Below are 18,659 nucleotides of genomic sequence, written 5' to 3'. Positions count from 1 at the left end.
CTCAGCACATGTACAGAGTTGTGTTTGTCCAGGTGTTGTTTTTTCCACCTTTCCCACCAACTGTGAAAACTTCGTCAGAAGAACAGAGCCTCGTCGCTGAAAGGTGTTGCTTAAATTGGACGGCTCAGTCGGGACCAGAAGAGGAGAACAGCTGAACAAAGGAGCCTCACCACATCCACCGACACACAGGTGGTCACACTACAGTTTGATGCTTTAATAAAACACTCCTAGCTTTGACATAACACTGAGCTTCCATAACCAAAGAATGAATCCATAAACATATGCAATATACAGCATTTACATATTAACAAAATATTCTTTCTCACAAAACAAAACATTTATAAATTAATATATTTGACATTGATGAAGTGCATTATTTCCCCTGTATGCATTGAGATGGATGTATATCTTTTTGGTTTTGCTGAAGATTAAATGTTTCCTCCAGGTCTCAGCAGCAGAACTCATCAGCAGTCCGAGTTTGACTTCATCTATAGGACAGAGCCACGAAAGGGGTGTGTAAGAGGTGGACGCCGCTGGGCGCGCAGGACACCCCCGCCCCGTCCCGGCTGCACCCCAGGGCCAGGCCCAGCTCCAGAGTGGGCGGCGTGGGGGCTCCGTCCCCCCACACATCACCGTCGGTGTCCTGCAAAGCCCGAGGAGCCGCTGCCGGTGGTGGAGCCGGACCCCCCCGGGAAAACCCCCCCACCCGCCGCATGTTGACCAGGCTGGGGCCCCCTCCGGCACCCCCCCCCGCCGCCTCCTGCAGGCCATGGAAAAGGAACAGCAGGTCCACTCTCAGCTCCACCATGTCACCCCGGGGCCACAAACTGTACCTGAGGGAGGGGAGAGAGGAGAGGAACTTCAACACCCAGTAGCCTCGTCTCCAAGCTTTCAGAAAGATGAACAGTGGTACACTTTTGTGAGAAAAAACGATAAGGAAACTGTAGTGGCAGTAATGATCGGAAGGGAGGATTAGAAGTGTTACCGTGTGGGAAGGTTGCGTTTTGCCATGGATGGAAGCACCGGCCGGATGTGGAGGCGCTGTGGGTTGAACAGTTGGAGGTGAAGCTCAGCTCTTGTGACTGATGCAATTGATAAAACATCCTGGGTGAGGAGAAACTCCACATCTGTATCTGAGAGAGGAGTGGAGGGGGGGGGGGGTTAGTGGTGTGTGTGTGCAGGCCCCACAGACCCCCATTTGATACCATTTAGTCCCAGGGAGCCATATAGGAAGGTTGTTGTTGTTGGAAGTTGTTTTCACCCCTGATAGTCTGTCTGTCTGTCTGTCTGTCTGTCTATCTCAAAATCTTAGGAACAGCTTAAGACACGATCAGGATCTGGGATTTCCGCGATTCTAGGCAATTCTATGTGTTTATCCATAACTTTGAAACTAACCGAGATAGAGACTTGACTCCAGTTCCTAAGGAATATGTTTACAGGGTCAATAAATCAATTTAACTTCAAATTTAAGTCATCGGAATTATGTCTTGGGTGTAACAGCAAGTTGGAGAATTGTTCCACGTCGGTGGTGTGTTGCGCTCTGGGTGCCTTGTGATTGATTTAGTGCTGAGCTTTAGGCCGAGCTGTAGCCTGCTGTCTACTGGGGGGAGATAACTGTGGTGAGATTGAAACCTTTAATTTCTGATTAATTACATTATAATAAAACTAAACTAGTCCTCAGTTTGCAGGGGGAGGGCTGGAACCAAGGAGCCCTGAGCGTCCCCGGACCCCACGTTGAGAACCACAACTTTCAGCACAACACAGCGCAACACTGCTTTCTTAGTCTGATAGCTAATTTCAATTCCACAACTTTAAGACAAACTTGATATTATAACAAGGGCTGTGATTTGACCATCTCTAGTTTATTTTACCTCCACTCAAGCGTCCTTGAATCCCTTTGACGCTCCCGCAGCGGAGTCCTTCTTGACAGCAATGATAAACCCGTCGCACAAAGCTGAACAGGGCTTTTCCTGGGAAAACGATGCCCTGAGATCCTCCCGGGGAAAAGGGCCGGACACGGAGCCGGAGCAGCGTTGCATTATCCTGAGGAGGTCGCGCGGTTTCCATCCATGGCGCCGCCAGCTCCGCGCACCGCTCCCGGTGCGTCCCCGCGGTCCCTCGCCTCCACCGCCTCAACGTGTTCGTGCGTAAAGTTGATCTGTGGAGGTCATCTCCGATAGCGGGTGACTGTGAGAGAAATCCCTGCGTGTCCAACGCGCGACCAAACACTCCAGTGTCACTTGTCATCACCGAGAGAAACATTAAAGCAATCCAAGGGCAGCGCGAGGAGGCCATGGTGATCCTTCTGCGTCTGGAGAGCTTCACTGCTGGATTAAAGGCAACTTCTCTGTGGTGCCAGCTCTCCAGGCGGCGAGGGCTTCACTTTACCCCATTGGTTCGCCTATATACTCTGCTGACAATGGGGACATTTTGCCACTTAGAATTTGAATTCTGGCCCTCCTCACTGTCCCTGCCCCTCTTTTTGTCCGTGCTCTTAACCACCCATTTGCCCCCCATTGGTTTCTTTTAACGCACTTGCATAATGAGGCGCCCCAAGAGCGCCGACCCCATCCATTCAAATTCAGCTACTTAGCTAATGACTCTAATTACGCTATATTTGGATCATCACCAACGACCTTATTTGCAAAATGTATAGCACAGAAATATTCGGATACAACATGGATAGTAACATTTTATACGCAGGTACTCAGCTTTTCAAATAGCGCACATTCCCATTCATCCCGTTTTAAACCTTTTTAAACAATGCCATTAAGCTTATGGTGGAAAACAATGAGGCCAGATGCAGGGTCACATGCGGGCCGCTGATGGCCCTAATAAGGCTGCGTGGCCCCTGTGGCTTAAAACAAGCATTTACAAAAGTAACGCACATGCGATTCAACACAGACAGGATTATTTATTCATTTATTTTCCCAGTATTGATTCACAATATAACAGTGATCCTGTACTCAGCAAACAACAAATGCACACATTTTGAGGGGAAATAACTTTTACAAGAAAAACAACTAGAGTGGATCTAATAGCTTAATATTTAAATAACATGATTCCTGAAGAGCTGATTTGAAATAAATAGACATTTGAATAAAAAGCACTTTTAGATTATTTCAGGAGGTTTATAATTATGTGCATCCAAAGGAAAAACATTTTTCTATACAAACATACAAAGCTAAATTTTGTTTTAAATTCAATTTCCTTCATCTTTAAGTGAATAAACAGAAGTAGGAGTAATAAATACATTCAGTGTGTTAAGGACTATCTGTGAAAGTGACCAGGTGGCAAAATGTGTGCAGTGTACCATAGGAGAATAAGCTATTAATCATACTCCTCTGTTGACTTTGCACACATAATCACAAAGGTTATTCACATATTAAGTCTTCAGCGCTCTCCTTGAGCATTTGAGCAAAACATTTCTCCTCTTGTGGCCGCAGGGCAGAGCCTGTGTTGCTGCCGCTGTGCGTCAGAGCAGGTTGACCCCGTGTTTCAGCAGTCTGTGTCGGGCCTTGCTGGGCAGGGAGAAAGCGCTGTCCTGGTGGTTCGGGATGCCCGAGTTCCTCACTGTCCCGCCTTGCTGCAGGAAGTACGTCTCCTGGGCCACGCTGCGGGTCGCGTACACGGCGGCACCGGCGCTCCTGAGGTCAGAATGTCACACGCGTTTACAGTTGAGCCATTTAGCTGCTGCTCTTATCTAGAGTGACTTGTAGAATGATCTTAAATTCCCAGATTGCCAACGTTACAGGCGACCAATAGTAAAGAGCACAAGGGTCAAAGTCACAACCCAAAATAACAAATGTCCATGTGTTCCTAGACTGATTACATACGGCAGAGAAGTGCTAGGTAAAGTATGGAGAGCCAGAGTAGAAGTGTTTTCTTTTTTAAATATTTGTCACATCCCAGCATTTGGGAATGCTGGGATGTGACTTCAACATACAGTAATCATATGAACTGACACACAGCACAGGGCCGACGGCACGAACACCCCCAACCCCCGACTTCTACTTGAGTGGCTATGAAAGGCCAGAGACCCCACACCCCCTCCCACCCTCCACCCCCGCCCCACCACCACCACCTCACTGCCATACTGACCTGATAATAGCCTCCTGCAGAGTTTCAGTGTCACAGAAATGCGAGTGAAGGAGTGATGTGGCTCGCACAAAGGATCGCTCCTGGGCTCCCCCCGGTCGGGCAGACAGGTTGGCTGCAGGGACACACAATGACAAGAGAGTCAACACCAGCGCCATGTTAACCTGGACAAGCACGCCTGCTGCATAAAGGAGCGGTGATCACAGTGCTGCTAATTACCCGCTAGCTCATGCGAAGACAAATACAAGCTTATCAAAAACAGAAGAATCACACAAAATCCCCGTTAGCGGGGCACAGAGCATATACTCACTCTAGAGGAAAAGTGAACATTGGGAAACTGAAAGAGACAGAATTCCAGAGATATCAGAAAACAGAAGAAGATGCAGAGAAGAGTGACACAAAGACAAAAATACAAGGAGAATCAAAGAGTGAATGAAGAGCGATATCTGAGAGTATTAGGGGAGTGTGTGTGTGTGTGTGTGTGGGGGGGGGGGGGGGGGGGGGCAGCTCACTTGTCAGTGTGTTTTGAATACAGTCGAAATGGGCAAAGACGTAGGGTCCTTGAGGGCCCGGGGCCCCTGGAGTGACTGTCCTCAGGTGGGCCTCCAGTCCATTCAGCGATGCCAGGCTGCTGTGATACTGGATGCAAACCACAAATGCAGAGCTGATTGGCTGACAAAACCATACATTACCATCACAATGCCAAATTACTGCACTCTTGTACTTTTAAATTGGGAGGACTGACTTGAATTTATGCCTGAATGCTTAAGGCTTGTTATGTTTTTGCTTGCATCTTATGCCTTTTGAGTCAAAGTTGAGTGAAAGTTGGGGGGTTGTAGAGCCACACATTGAATTGGTTGGCATTAGTTATATCATGAAGCTTGTTTTTGTAGTTCATGTGCATTGTAAGAATTGACTTGCCACTGGGTTTCCCTCTAGACTATGTGACATACCACTTAAATATTTCGGGTGTCATACTTTGCCGTTTACACAAGCATTATCAAGACTATCCGACCAGTTTCAAAAATTTTCAAGACCATGTATTTTAAAGTTTCATGCCATTCCACAAACTTGCAAGATGACACTGCAACACAGATCAATGAAATCACTTTGCAGTTATTAGTGGAGCATTCTTATTTTCTCACCACTTCTTCCATGGCTGCCGTGTCGCTCTGGAAGTGAGGCTCCACCAGTAAAGCCAGCACCAAGCCTTTCACCCGGTGCTGGTACAGTGTCATGGGGATTAGGGGATTCTCTGCTGGGAGATCTCCCATCTCAGCCTGCTGGCCTCCTATACTCCCACTGCCGCCTCCTGCCGCCGTCTTATCGCCAGGCTTCTCTCCGCCTGCTGCAGGACCGCCGAGACGAGACATTTCCTCAAGCACAGAGCCGTCTCCTTCAGTGTGTATCTGGCTGCTTCCACCACCGTTGCTATGAAAACTGTGATAAAATGACTCTTCCAGTGATTCATCCTCGACTTCACGGGAGATTTTTCCATTTGGGAAAGGAGACCCAAGGGACTGCGGCGGGGGGCTGAGTGGACCGGCGGCACTCTGTGACGGACTCGGGCTAAACACCGAGTCATCCGATACTGACAAGAGAGGGCGGCGGGACACCTTCTGGGGTGTAAAGGGAGATTGGGAGGAATCAGGCTCACATGGCTCTGAATCAGTGGAGGGTGTGTCAGATAACGTCCTTGACAGACGGGTCTTCTTTGGGAAATGGTCTTTGTTTGGGGTTGAATGGGTCCTGGAGGGAGGAAAAAGTGAAAGTATAAGACACTCAGACTTTTCTAGAGATGTTACAGAAGCTTTCCGTTTAGGCATAAGAGCCGGAGACAATTCTAGGGAACTGGCTGTGACAACTTGCTGTGTCAGGACCTGGTTACATTTGAGCAAAACTTCCATGTTGGTATATGTGAGGAAAAAAAAGGCATTTGAGGAAATGTGTCAGCAGCTGTAGAAGGAGCAGGCTTTGTAAAAAAAAATAAATGACCACCCCAACAAAACAGAAGATGGCTTTAATTTCACTTCTGTCAACTTGGAGAGCAGACGATGGATTTGGGACACAACCTTTTGGGAAAATGTTAATTCAGCAATGTTAAGTCTTCCATGTGTGAAAGCTAGTGACTTAACCATATGTGACAAATGTCTTGCTCTTCCCTCCTGTCCCTTAAAGACGGCACTGAGTCTCGGCTACCTGATTTCTCTGTCGACAGGAGAGGACTGCAGGTACTGAAGTTCAGACGAGGTCAGGAACACAGTGGTGGAGCTCACAGCGCTGCCTGAAGAGCCGGGGGAGCTCAGTCCGTTGGGCTTCTGGTCCTGAAGCAACATTTAAACACTGGCTTAGCATTTAAACTTTAAACACTGGCAGCAACATTTTAATAAATGTCTTTGTAGAAGTTAAATGTCTTTCTAGTGATGTGACTTCATCAAAGTAGCTGAGATGTGGGGAAACACTTATGTTGTCTAAATCAGTGGTTCCCAAAAAAGGGGACCGAGGCCACTATAAGGGTCCTTGAAATTGAAATATAATACATGTTACACCTTGTTGTATGTTTCAGTCTCATGCACCATGACCTTCACTGTGAGATCTGGGGGCATCTGTGTGCTGACAACTCTGTGGGAGACAGAAAAGTCTTTGTTTCAGAACAAGCTGTTTGTTCTTGACTCTTGAAGAAGGTCCAGAGGGACCGAAACGTTAGTGATCAATAAATTGTGATGCTGAGCAAGAGCAGTGTGCGGGAAAGTGATACTTTCCAACGCACCTGCATCGGAGCTGGTTGGATGTGCAAATATCTCTATGAAAGAACAAGCTGTTTAAAAAAAACATTCTTCTGAGGGGCGCAAAGTGTCGAAATGACCAGCTTACCTTCCTCTGAAGAGAATACAGCCGGCTAGCACTAGAGGGCAGCGCTGGCAGGCCTGAAGAATGAGGGCAGCTTTAAGGAGGAGAAGTGGGTCAATCTGAGGATAAGAAGGAAATTTGTCATAAACTAGAAGTAAACAGACTGAAAATCAATTAACACATTATGTTTATCAGTACTATAGGCACACTGAGACACTGGTGTTCATGCCTACAAATATGTTTTTCAGTTGTCATTTTATCATCATAATTTCATCAGCAAATACATCAAGTGACAGATTTACCAGCAATATCCAAAAATGAACTGGCATTTGGTTGGTGGCTTGTGTGAAATTCCCTCTCTGATCATCGGAATCTCCAAGTACAAAACGTATACAGGAATTTGTCTTACACAATAGATATTGACACAGTCATAACCCGTCTAAAAACATATTTGTGCAGCAGCACTATTAGGAGATCTACTACTAATCAAATACATAACCCTGACAGTATTTCTTACGTACATTAGTTGAGTCAATGGTCCTGAGGCAGCTGAAGATATGATGCAGCTCTGTGGATCCTGCTTGCAGGTGTGAGAGGTACTGGGCCCATCGCACAGCCAGAGCCTCCCGACTGTTCAGCTACGGTGGAAGACAAAAGTTCACAGTAAATTATGCGAAGACACACATTTCTGACTTTCAGATGTGTCATAAAAATACATGATTCAGATTGTCATTCTATCCCAAACACCATAATAAACAACTTGGGGGAAATTACTGATTACAGTCCCAGGAATGGTTTTTGCTTTCTGTCCCTACAGTCAGACCTGAATTAAGCAAAAGTGGCTTCATGTATTCTGCTTCCTCTTCATGGAACTCAACACAAAAGGATTTAAAGCTCAAAGAGAGGATTTCTCCTGGTGAGTTTAAACTGCTTTGGCCCATGCACCTGCTGGTTTGACTATTGCCTTTTGGAGCGCTTCAAAAGAAAATCTTACTTTGTTCTCTTTTCTATGTGACTTTGACTGTATTTTGACTTTGTATGTTGCTGGTCTGCAACCTTTATGTTTGTCTTGGTGCTGCCTTGTTGGCCGGTTTCCCCTGAAAAAGAGATTCTTCATCCCAGTGGGACAAACATGGAAGGCTAAATGAAAACAAGACTACTGCAGGATTGCTTTGACACTGAAGACAGCACCTGGTAGCTCTGGCGGACGGAGCCATTGTAGAAACAAAAGAGGTTGATGAGCTGGTCCAGGAGGTCGCACACACTGACGGTGGGAATATCCACTGAGCAGCCCAGAGCCTGGGAGACACACATCACCAACTATTAAAGACTCGTTCAGGACGAAGTAAAGTCAGAAACAGCTTGAGTTGGTGCTGGTCCACCTGTGGGCTCACTTACCCAAAAGAAGTCATCTTTCATGCGGATGGCAAACTTGCTGCGGTGCAGCCTGAGTATTCGTACAGGCGCGGAGGAAAGCTCAGAGACACAGCGGCCCACTCCAGCAAGCTGGCCACAGAGCAGCTCCTGCTTATCTACAGGGGTCTGCAGGAGACACATGGCCTGGTTACAGTAATAATGATCAGCTTCATTTCTGCAGCGCCTTCCCAAACTGAGTTACAGGGTTTAAGTCAGCCTTACAGACAATAAAACAACTAGAAATAAAAGCCAGGAAATAGGTAAAAGCAAATTAAGTGCCTGTATGGAAAAGTGTGTTTTGATAAGTGCCTTAAAATGTGACACCAATAAACACACAAGCATTATGTAATAATTATTTTTACTCAACACACTTAAACTCACAAGCCAACCAAACGTCACTACTGTGAAAGCCAAGGCTTGGTACCTCTTCAGGATAGAAGTAGCAGATGCCGTCCCTGGTGGGGTCTCCCTCTCCCCTCACCTTGGATCCATCATACAGGAAGAAATAATTACACCTGGCAAATGCACAAACAAATTTTCTCTCAATTATGCATGTTATGGCTAAAACAGCAAACATAATTGTTATCATATCATGCAGAGCAGTGCATTTGCTTTCCCAAGACCTGGACACGTGTGACTCTGCAGAAAGTGTTACAACAATGTTAGATTATAGGCCGTTTAGTCATATCATTGCCTAGGATTAGTTCCTGTTCAACAATATTGATATTATTATTAATAGTTTGTTGTTGTTGTCATGTTACAGTTCTGAAATGTAACAGAAAAACCTGCAGCCAGCATGGATCTGGAGACAGGAGGCTGGACATGGCAGCACATTTATTGTCATGTTTAACAGATTAGAATAGTTAGGCTGACTGCAAAGTTGCAAGCAGCTACAGAAACCAGAGAGAACAGCACGGAGCAGCTGTTTTACTTGTTTGAACTGTAAATTGTAGTTTCCAGACTAAAAGTAGAAGCAGATGGACTGAATCTCAGCTGATCTCACCTTCTTGAGTCTGGCATCATGATCTCGGCCATCGCTGACAATCCAGGTTTCCTTCTGAAGGAATATGTTCCTCAGTCATTAGTTATCTCTTATCCATGTCTTTCCCACCATCTGGATGAAGACGCAGTCTCGGAAAGCAGCATTCAAGTTTGCGGTTGCAAATCCAACTCAGATCTTACAAATTCTGCCAGACGGACAGCTAACTCTCAGGAGTTGTGTAGAAATTACAACTCGACTAAGTTATTACACCGTAACAGCAATGGGCAATACTTTTAATCAATATCTATTCTCTTCGACGACATATCCTTAATAATGTTAATATTTTAAATAAAGCATGTAAATCAAACTGAATCAAACTATGACAGGGCGAATGTTTCTTGAGGAATGCAGGTCACAAGCAGGAGTCATGTGAAAGTATGGCAAGCACGTAGGGTCAAAAGAGTGCGCCGTACTCGATTGTCTTTTACCAGCCCATTGTTCATAAAACAGTGACCCAGGCCTCCCGGGCCCCAGTAGCCTAATTGAGGAATAGTTGGATTTTTACTAGTGTTCATGAATATGAACTAGTGTTCATGAATATGAACACTAGTTCACTCACTGTTATCTTCCTACTTACAGTATCAACAGTTGCCCAGTTCTGTAGTTCCAAAATATCCAATAAAGCGATCTTCTCACATGAGAGGCCCTACAACAAAAACTTATCAAAAGCCATTTTGTGGCCTAATGTGCTGTCTAACGTCTAGAGTAGCCTACTGTAAAGTGATTTACTGTGGGAACTCCTGTCATAAAGCAGTCACCATAGTAGAGTCAGTCAGTAGTGCTATAATTAGCAACAGGGATGCAGTGAAGGGTAAACCCACCTAAACTTTTACCTTCACATCAGCAAATAGTGTTTGCCCACCTTTTTAGGTTAACATGAATAGTTATGATATAAATTCGTAGTAGGCCTACTAAATGATTGCATCGCTAAAAATACAATTGATTTTTAAGTATATTGATAGTTGATCACCTTGTGATGATCACCGAACAGACGTCATAGGTTACCCACCTTTTTATTTATCGGTTGATGCAATGACGACTCACACAGCTACACAGATGCAGCATGGTTCAACAGGTGGGCTACATGAAAACAAAGTACAGGGATATTTTAAAGTTCGCCTAGGAGTTTGCTGCCCCAGGGCTTTAAATGCTAATTTCTGAGGTAAGTGAAGGTTTGATCCGTTTGCGCAGTAGATGGTCTCGTTCCAAGGATGACATGACCCCACCTTTGCCGGAACAGTATCGAAGCTCCTTAAGCTCCATGAAGTCTACCTTTTGTAAAAAGTTGACAATCCTGTAACCACTTTTTCCCACGGCGCGACCGAGGGCACCAGGAGCCACATTCGGGTCAGGCAGTCAGTCACATCTGTCGCTTCGTCAGGTGATGCGCTTCTACAGATGGCCTTTACAGGGTCTTTGACTGCGAGATACATAACAGTGTTTCCCATACAGAGGCACAAAGGCAAAAAATTGTCAGTGTATAAAAATTGATCTAAATCCAGCTCTGATGCGCCTGATGTGCGCATCACGCCATGTTTGTCATGTGGAGAAGCACGGACAGCAGACCAGCAGCTTTGAACTCAATCCAACATTGTCTCCAAAAGTGAAACTTAACATTCCACAACTTGCTCAAAATCGCCCGGGATTTAGACTGTAACACGCCTTTTGCTGCCCTACAACGTTAACGGTAGGTAACGCTGTTATCTTGTAGTATTTAAGTAACGTTAGTGGAATTAGGTAAGTTTTACCTATGGATAAGTGAACAGTCATCTAGTTTCGCTTTGCTTATTGTTCCATAAACAACGAAAGTTGTACCGTGAGGAACATAATGTACCAGAGTACTTATGTCATTTTGTTTTGGGTGTGTACTGGGCGTACTGTTGCGAAATAAAAGCTTCCCAGCGGCTCTCCGTGGATAACCTCATCTCCAACATTTATTTAAGAGACACTGGTTCATGTTTCCTCTATTTTGTTAACTGACATGGTGATAAATAGCTACAATAAGCAAAATATTGGCATTTATATACGTTTATATGGCAAAAATACGGAACAGACGGATGAGTAGTCTGTTAAAAATAGAAGTCTTGCGTATCTCAAGAGTTGCGGCTCCGATCCGGCTCCAGGCTCTGTTACCCTGACAGTGTGGTGGTGGGCCACCACACACATCACCGTGCACACATGAAAAAAAACACTACGAACTGAATTGTGAAAAAAATAATGTAAACTATAATGCACAGTGTGTCTACAAAACCAAATAAATTAAAATTAAATGTAAGATTTTATAGTTCCAGGTCAATATAAAGGTGAGATCAATAATCCTACGGTCACCCAGCAATGTGTACTACTGCATTTCTTTTAACACCTATTGGCTACAATACAGATATCTGGAACACATTCTGCTTGGCCCAAACCCCTGCTGTCACCATAAGTCACCATAATTCCTGATAAAGAAAAGGGGGATGAAAATAAATGCACCCTAAAAAACCCTAACTATACAATGCTTACCTCATCACACAAACTAAGCATATACTACAAAATGTCTACTTCAACACACAGAAATAAAATACAAATTGAGGTAATAATAGTTATTTTATTTATGTTAGATAAGTTTAAGCAGACATTTTGTTTAATGGTCCAGAGACATGTAACTATCGGTTTGGGTGCCCTGTGTCGACAGCACAGAGGTAAACATATTGGAAATGAAAAGAGTAAACTGTGTAAGGGAGTGTGGTCCAGTAATAAACGATGAGGAAAGACTGGTCCCTGTGCCAGTTATGAAGTCTGGAGGGAGGGTTTACTCTTCGTGTCCCTCATAGCCATCAGGAAGGGCATTCACATGTGCGTTGTGGAAGAGGGATTTGTTGCCGTCTCCCCAGGGGAAACGCTGTAAAAGACAGGAAGCAAAACACATTACTGTTAAGTCAATATAATATATATTCTCATTTAAAAGGTCCAATCTGTAATTATGGTATGGAGCCCTGTGTCACATAACTCCTGGCTTTGACAGGAGATTGAGGCTGGAAAATGTAGTGAACCACTGGAGTGATGCAGATCTGCATGTTTGAGTTATGATGGGCTAACAAACTTCTAAAAAGCTTGTTTTCCGTCTCTAGGTCAAGATCCTCAAGAATATATGTGAATATAAGATGGTTAAATACACTTCAGGTTGTATCTTTAAAGCCAACACATCCCATTAATCTTAGCAATGCTATAAAAAAAGGCACTGATGTACATGTTGAAGTGTACATTACAAAAGTCGTATCAGACCTTGCTGCGAATGCGAAGGTGGCTGTAAGGGGTGAACTCTGGCTGTTCGTGGCTATGCTGCTGCTCCTTCAGGTACATGTTCAACATGCACACTCCAACACCGGGCAGGGCAACCACAAAAGTGAGAATCTTCCATGTCTTTGCTAGAAGAGAGAGAGAACAATGATCATTTTGATAAACAAAACAATGATGCATCCGTCAACACTCGGTTTGGTGAGAGCGAAATTGTTCCTTGGAGATCAGCTGTGAAAAGGGCAACTCTTGAGACATGACAACAAGCAGTAATATTTCTTTAGGCTAATTCCAATCAGCACTCAGGAGAACAAGATGGTAGTAACTAGCACTGAAGACGGACAAAATATTCTGGCTGTAGTGTAACCATAATGGGTCTGTATATTTTAGTCATCACTAACTGCTCATTAGCATTAAGTGGTTGCATTCATTTATTAGGTAATTAAACATTAGGCTACATTAACAATACACAAAATTAGTTAGCTTAATCATCCATTGCAATTAGAAACTAAAAAAAATGATGACTTAAGCTTAGCTAGCAAAGTACTGTAACACAAAGTAGCTACGCTTGCTGACTTTTGGACACTACTTATTATCAGCTGCACAGTAAATTTCTTCCATTAAATTTCTAGTTTAACATTAGGAATGTTGTCTAGCCAGGCACCATAACAAATTCACTTGGCCTGGTTAAAAGATCAGATATTATAACCCAAAATGTACTCTTGACCATAACTTAAGTTGGAAAAACACTAAGTTACAAAACTGAAATATATTATCCTTATAAGGATACACATGCAGAGGCAGGGGTCTGCAGGAAAAACATGCCAGCAGGCCACACATTCATCTCCCACTTGTACATTTCCATCCAAACCAGGTAATTTGGTTGATGGTGAACCAAACTGACATAATCATATGGCTGTCACTACTGTCAAGACATTTTAGCCATATGGCTCGTGTACAGTATATGCTCTAGACACAACAAAGAAAAGTTTTGCCCTGCACACTGATCTACAGTTTCATTGAGAATGAACTGGAAAAGATAAATGTGACAGTATTCTTGATATTGTACCCATCTAGCATCACTGCTCTATTATTGATGCTGAACATACTGCCGTTTTCTTTGTGCCTGCGGTTCAGCATTTAGTGATGCCTCTTCCTAGAATGCTGCATTCTAATAAAAACAACTTTTCCTGAGCTCCAAGGTAGTGGTTTGCTAGCCAGACTCTACTTTTGGACGGCTTATGACACTTCACACTAAAGGCTTGTTATTCAAAAGAATTCAGTGGCAGTGTGAGTCAGACAAGGTTTGATTTTGAAATGGCACAGGGCAGCTGACATGCAGTCTGGGGAAACGCTGTAATAGTATCAGTTCAAAGTTCAAAGTAAGTGTCTTCAGGCGGGGTTTTTTTGGTTGTGGTATTTGCAGAACCGCTATGGAGCAAGAGGCATCATTCCAGCCTAGACAGGGCAGGCTATCAAGACAATAGCAGACCATTAATAGACACTAGAGGAGATGGGGGTTAATAACACCTCACAGAGTGTATGGAACAACTTCCGTATTTGAAACTGAGGGTGCTACTGTATACCACATTTAGATGTGTGAGTTCAAGCAAACATTGTATGACTGCAAAAAAAAAAGAATTGGCCTGGACACATGTCATTCTCTCTTATATGGAGAAAACGTCAAAATTTTATTTAAAACTGGTAAAAGTCTTTAATGCTGCCTTGTTTATGGGCAAATGACTTAAATCTAAATGGCTAGTTAACTGAAATCTGGACCAGTGGTGTCCAATCATGTGCCATGGAGGGCCAAAGAGTCTGCAGGACTACATCAAGTGATTAGCACACCTTCAACCAGAGGGAGCAGCTAATCAGTGAAATCACCTGCTGTAGTCTTTGGTTGGAATGAAAACCTTATGGCACATGGTTGGACACCGTTGATCTAGACTATGCCGAATATACCACAAGACCCTAGCGACCTCTAAAAGGTCCCAAGCCATGTTGTACCAGTTTAGTTTACATTTGCCGATAGCCAAGGCGACATCAAACTGCCAGATTTGTAATTGGAGTTTAAATACAGTAAGAAAGACCGTACATAAACACTGCAGCACATATAACTTAGGTTTCTACTGCTCTGACATTAGCTTTCAAGCAATGTTGTTCATGGTGTGGCTGTACTATTTAGGCCATGTGCGTAACAAAACAGTCCATTAAGAAATAAGACATATAAATAGCATTATCTGAATTATTAATTCAAGTAGTATTCAACTGGAACTACCCTTGCTAACAAGGAAGAAGGACAGAAAGCTAATGTTTTGGTCAGCTTCTTAACGTGCTACTGTAGCTAGCTGCCCTCTCAAGGATGTTAGCCGGCAAGCTAATGCTAATGCTAGCTAGCTCAACAAGGTCACTGTCAAAACAAAACACGTTGGTGTAAATAAAAATTTAAAGAATTATAAATAGTGACTTAAAATGGCAGAATTACCTGCCTGCTCGCCATGGGAGGCGGCAGCAGAGAGCTGACGCCTCGTCTGGGTCAAAGAAGACCGCAGCAGCGCTTGAGAGATCCGTCCGAGAGCCGCCATTTTCCTTTCCGCTATCTGACGTAGAGACCGGAAAGAACACTGTGTGGTGAGGTCACGTGGGGAGGGGGTTATCTTGGGGTTTATCGTCATGGCTCTGGTAATGTCGCCACCTAGCGACATGACCATAAACTACTGAAAGGCTTGGTGGAAACTCTCCAATTCAATGCAACTAAGTTCAAGTCAAGTAAATTAAAATGTTGTTTGTTGTCATTTCACCATACGCAAGTGCACAGTAAAAACTAGAACAACAAAAACGAGACAAAAAACAAAAAGCACAACAAGGCAACACAGTGCAAGAATGTAAAGGGTGAAGTACCACACATTGTAATTGTGGTATTCAGAATTTAAATTCAAATATTGCTGTCATAACACTAATAGTAAAATAGAGTGATGCAAAACAATTCAAGCGTTTCACCATAACCATCACAGTATTTGCGTAGCAGTCAGCAAGGAACATGAGAGGCATATGAGTAGCCTACAGATGTTAATTAGTGACTGGTGTATAAAATCCAAGTGTTGCAGTGTTAGATGTTCAAGGCTGCAGGTACAAAGGACGTGGTAAGGGACTGTGAAGCAGGCAAAGCAGCATATTTTTTTTAAAGATTTATTTTTGGCATTTTATGCTTTATTGGACAGATACATTGAGAGAGAGACAGGAAGGTATGGGAGAGAGAGCAAGGGGAGGACATGCAGCAAAGGCTCTACTCGGTGAGCCACCAAGGCGCCTCCAAAGCAGCATATTTGATGTCAGGGTGTGCACTAAAGACAGCTACATCAGATCCAGTGTATTGGTTAATGGAATACTGTAAATCTTCTTCAATCTTCTTTCATCTTTATCCCACACAGCATGAAGTTTCCACCTTTTTAGGCTAATATTGCTGATATTGTCAGATGTGGTGTAGCCTAGCACAGTCAAATTCGTATTTATGACCATGAACAACTTTCTCAGAGCTAGAACCTGAGAAACAAGACTAATATGGGCTCTCATACTAATTCCCAGAAGGAAGTTGGCCCATTCACAATAAACAGGAAATTGTTTTTGTGTGATTTTGTGTTGGAACTTTTACATTAACAGAAAATCATCCTGGATTCTCAGTTTCCTTTTCCATCTTGCCAATTAATCCTTTATTAAGATCAATACATACATTAGGGAGTGGGACAAACGCTTCCCTCCTGTTTCTGGTTATGGGAGACAGTAGAAAAGGATTATAAATACCGGATTCTTTATTCTAGGCATAGGAATAACATTTCCTAAAACCGAAATTCAGTAGTATTCCCCTTTAAATGGGAGGACTTTCTGTGATCTCATGGTCAGACACAAAGCAAAGAAATTCAGAAATAGTTTGGTTGAAAGGGAGGTAAGTGATAGATGTTCATTTTGTTGACGTGTCATTATTTTTCAAATGTCTTTGCAATCTTTATTGTCAACATATGTGGTATTTCATTATAACTGTATGGAAGGTTTCCCATGTTTTAACTGTGGATGAGTTATACACGCAAATGACACAAAGCACAATCAGCATACTATACTGAGTAGAAGATATTACAATAACATAATTTCAAATAAGGTCAAAATTTGGTTGACCTAACTTGTAATTTGTCAACCGAATTTGCTCAAAAAGTAATTTGTATTATCTGTTTAATATACAGTATGACATGACAGAAGTCTGCTCTATTTATTGAGCCGTTAATATTTAACATGTTTGGCCTTTAAACCAGCAAGGAACATTTAACCTCACAAAATGAGTATGGATTGAACATTTATAATGAATCCTAACCTTTTCTTTTTCAGATTGCAAGTGACAGCATTACAGCTGGGAAGAATAACAGTTTGTAGATGTGCATTAATTGCATTAAAAGGTCCAAAGTCCTTTTCCAAAAGAAACGGATCTCTGTCAGTAATGGAGTCCCCTGAGTATCACGAGTTTGGATCCTCGAACAGCATCGAAGAGCGGAGAATCACTCTACAGAAAGGTAAGATATGCAGCAAAAGCATGATGTTTGGATCAGTCATCACCTTCTGTAATTCTTTCTGTGAATTTTCCTAGGTGTGAGGAGCAGAGTGGTTTATATCCTCTATGGCGTCCTGGTACTGCTGCTGTTAATTCTGCTGCTGATAACTGGGATAAAATGTACGACTCTAAACAGGTTACTTTCCAGTGAAGCTGCAGATTAATATCATTCTTACTCTATTGATACCCATTCCTTATCTTACTGTTCATCAATTTTCTTATCTCAAAGTCTCCAAGTTAAACCAAGACATGGCTGATGTCAAGCTTCACCTTGAGACAATCAAGACTTCAGTAATGAATGGTCGGACTTCATCAGCTGCTTCACAACAGTCCCATTCCGGTAAGGAAATGTGTTTCAGATCCTCATATTTCTGATGAATAACAAACCTTTAATGCATTTACCAACTAAAATAAGTTCTGCAGCCACAGCATTGCTGCTCTTTTTATAACTCTTCTTTTTTGTCCTTGTTGCTCTCTGATCAAAAGGCGGAACCACTGTGCAGCCGGTCTATTTAAAGGGAATTGATCCAGTTAGAGGTAATGACTGATTACTTTCAGATCAATCCAAATCCAGAGTTATTTTTTTAATCTGACCCATCTTAACCCTCATGAATCCAGGACCCTGTACGGAAGGATGGGTGGTTTTTCAGAGCAGCTGCTACCTGCTATCCCAAGCAAGTGCTACATGGAGCAAAGCAGAGGAGCAATGCAGAACAAATGGGGGACACCTGCTGGTTCTGAATAATGTAGAAGAACTGGTAAGTCAACTGGTGCTGGTCCCATATTAGAATAGCTTCAGTGGAGCTACTCAGTGTGGAGCTGTGGTTGCACTGGGAAGCTCCCGTGTGTGAATGTGTGCAAAAATATGAATGTGAAGCATGGCAGTGATGAAAAAGAGCAAACCTGAATAAATACAGGTTTAAAAATAACTGAGATTGTAGCCAATGTTGTTGTTTTCCCCCGATTTCTAGGACTACATCTCGAAAATTATTCCAGTAGTGGGCTTCTGGATTGGACTTGTGGAGCGACAGCACGAGGGACACTGGAGCTGGGTGGATGGGACCAACTACGCATCGACACCAACGTAAGAGACACCGTGAAGCTGCGATTATGGGTGAAGGCACCAGAGTTCACTGAGTGTAACGTAACCGCTGCCGCTCTTTCCTCCTCTGTGTGTGTCCAGCTTCTGGGATGAGGGTCAGCCTGATAACTGGGACTACAGAGAGAACGGAGAGGACTGCGGGCAGATTCACAGCACGCAGACACGCAGACGCAGACTTTGGAACGACGCGGACTGTAGCCTGGAGTACCGGTTCATCTGTGAAGCCGCCAAGCCAGGACACTGACGCAACCAATCTATCTATTCTCTGATACGCC

General features: G+C 43.5%; 4 protein-coding genes across 8 annotated transcripts; 1 reads left to right on the top strand and 3 right to left on the bottom strand.

Moving 5' to 3' along the window:
* Positions 1–484: 484 nt before the first annotated feature.
* On the bottom strand, positions 485–2,247 carry LOC139643611 (uncharacterized). The gene is made up of 3 exons (XM_071518802.1): positions 1,878–2,247; positions 986–1,133; positions 485–833 (listed from the first exon to the last, which is right to left on the bottom strand). The coding sequence occupies exons 1-3, from the start codon at positions 2,245–2,247 to the stop codon at positions 485–487; spliced, it is 867 nt and encodes a 288-aa protein (XP_071374903.1).
* Positions 2,248–2,935: 688 nt separating this feature from the next.
* hps4 (HPS4 biogenesis of lysosomal organelles complex 3 subunit 2) lies at positions 2,936–10,694 on the bottom strand. 5 transcript variants are annotated; one of them, XM_071518816.1, is made up of 14 exons: positions 10,679–10,694; positions 10,416–10,454; positions 9,368–9,551; positions 8,789–8,879; positions 8,347–8,490; positions 8,140–8,247; positions 7,470–7,586; positions 6,973–7,067; positions 6,648–6,720; positions 6,298–6,422; positions 5,244–5,847; positions 4,611–4,737; positions 4,102–4,213; positions 2,936–3,647 (listed from the first exon to the last, which is right to left on the bottom strand). In XM_071518816.1, exons 3-14 carry the CDS (start codon positions 9,397–9,399, stop codon positions 3,476–3,478), a joined length of 1,800 nt encoding a protein of 599 aa, XP_071374917.1. In that variant the 5' UTR covers positions 9,400–9,551; positions 10,416–10,454; positions 10,679–10,694; the 3' UTR covers positions 2,936–3,475. The 5 variants fall into 5 exon arrangements, with proteins under 5 accessions (XP_071374917.1, XP_071374919.1, XP_071374916.1 ...); XM_071518818.1 differs by lacking the exons at positions 9,368–9,551; positions 10,679–10,694 and having other exon boundaries at positions 10,416–10,506; XM_071518815.1 differs by lacking the exons at positions 10,416–10,454; positions 10,679–10,694 and having other exon boundaries at positions 9,368–9,925.
* Positions 10,695–10,776: 82 nt separating this feature from the next.
* On the top strand, positions 10,777–18,640 carry LOC139643619 (hepatic lectin-like). The gene is made up of 8 exons (XM_071518819.1): positions 10,777–11,093; positions 17,063–17,244; positions 17,319–17,402; positions 17,512–17,622; positions 17,769–17,819; positions 17,901–18,040; positions 18,254–18,366; positions 18,466–18,640. The coding sequence occupies exons 2-8, from the start codon at positions 17,172–17,174 to the stop codon at positions 18,626–18,628; spliced, it is 735 nt and encodes a 244-aa protein (XP_071374920.1). The 5' UTR covers positions 10,777–11,093; positions 17,063–17,171; the 3' UTR covers positions 18,629–18,640.
* cox6a1 (cytochrome c oxidase subunit 6A1) lies at positions 11,977–15,294 on the bottom strand. Its single transcript, XM_071518826.1, has 3 exons — positions 15,171–15,294; positions 12,674–12,816; positions 11,977–12,290 (listed from the first exon to the last, which is right to left on the bottom strand). The coding sequence occupies exons 1-3, from the start codon at positions 15,268–15,270 to the stop codon at positions 12,201–12,203; spliced, it is 333 nt and encodes a 110-aa protein (XP_071374927.1). The 5' UTR covers positions 15,271–15,294; the 3' UTR covers positions 11,977–12,200.
* Positions 18,641–18,659: the final 19 nt, after the last annotated feature.

The sequence above is a fragment of the Centroberyx affinis genome, unplaced genomic scaffold (assembly GCF_046629955.1).
Source record: "Centroberyx affinis isolate AG114_WGS23_722 - 3 ecotype Tasmania unplaced genomic scaffold, CSIRO-AGI_Caff_v1 ptg000635l_1, whole genome shotgun sequence".
Lineage (NCBI taxonomy): Eukaryota > Metazoa > Chordata > Actinopteri > Beryciformes > Berycidae > Centroberyx > Centroberyx affinis.
This window is presented reverse-complemented; position numbering and strand designations above follow the sequence as displayed.

Bases quoted from the DNA above. Each gene is read 5' to 3' on its own strand.
- cox6a1 (XM_071518826.1), bottom strand. From the start codon at position 15,270: ATGGCGGCTCTCGGACGGATCTCTCAAGCGCTGCTGCGGTCTTCTTTG. The intron at 12,817-15,170 runs GTAATTCTGCCA...TCTCTCTTCTAG, and splicing joins CTCCCATGGCGAGCAGGCAG to CAAAGACATGGAAGATTCTC. The intron at 12,291-12,673 runs GTCTGATACGAC...TGTCTTTTACAG, and splicing joins ACCTTCGCATTCGCAGCAAG to CGTTTCCCCTGGGGAGACGG.
- LOC139643619 (XM_071518819.1), top strand. From the start codon at position 17,172: ATGGAGTCCCCTGAGTATCACGAGTTTGGATCCTCGAACAGCATCGAA. The intron at 17,623-17,768 runs GTAAGGAAATGT...TCTGATCAAAAG, and splicing joins TTCACAACAGTCCCATTCCG to GCGGAACCACTGTGCAGCCG. The intron at 17,820-17,900 runs GTAATGACTGAT...TCATGAATCCAG, and splicing joins GGGAATTGATCCAGTTAGAG to GACCCTGTACGGAAGGATGG.
- LOC139643611 (XM_071518802.1), bottom strand. From the start codon at position 2,247: ATGACAAGTGACACTGGAGTGTTTGGTCGCGCGTTGGACACGCAGGGA. The intron at 1,134-1,877 runs GTGGAGGTAAAA...CTCCTCTCTCAG, and splicing joins AGGGATTCAAGGACGCTTGA to ATACAGATGTGGAGTTTCTC. The intron at 834-985 runs GTAACACTTCTA...CCCCTCCCTCAG, and splicing joins AAACGCAACCTTCCCACACG to GTACAGTTTGTGGCCCCGGG.
- hps4 (XM_071518814.1), bottom strand. From the start codon at position 8,953: ATGATAACAATTATGTTTGCTGTTTTAGCCATAACATGCATAATTGAG. The intron at 7,587-8,139 runs GTGCTGTCTTCA...CTTCCACCGTAG, and splicing joins CCGTCCGCCAGAGCTACCAG to CTGAACAGTCGGGAGGCTCT. The intron at 4,214-4,610 runs GTGAGCTGCCCC...GTGTCCCTGCAG, and splicing joins TATTCAAAACACACTGACAA to CCAACCTGTCTGCCCGACCG.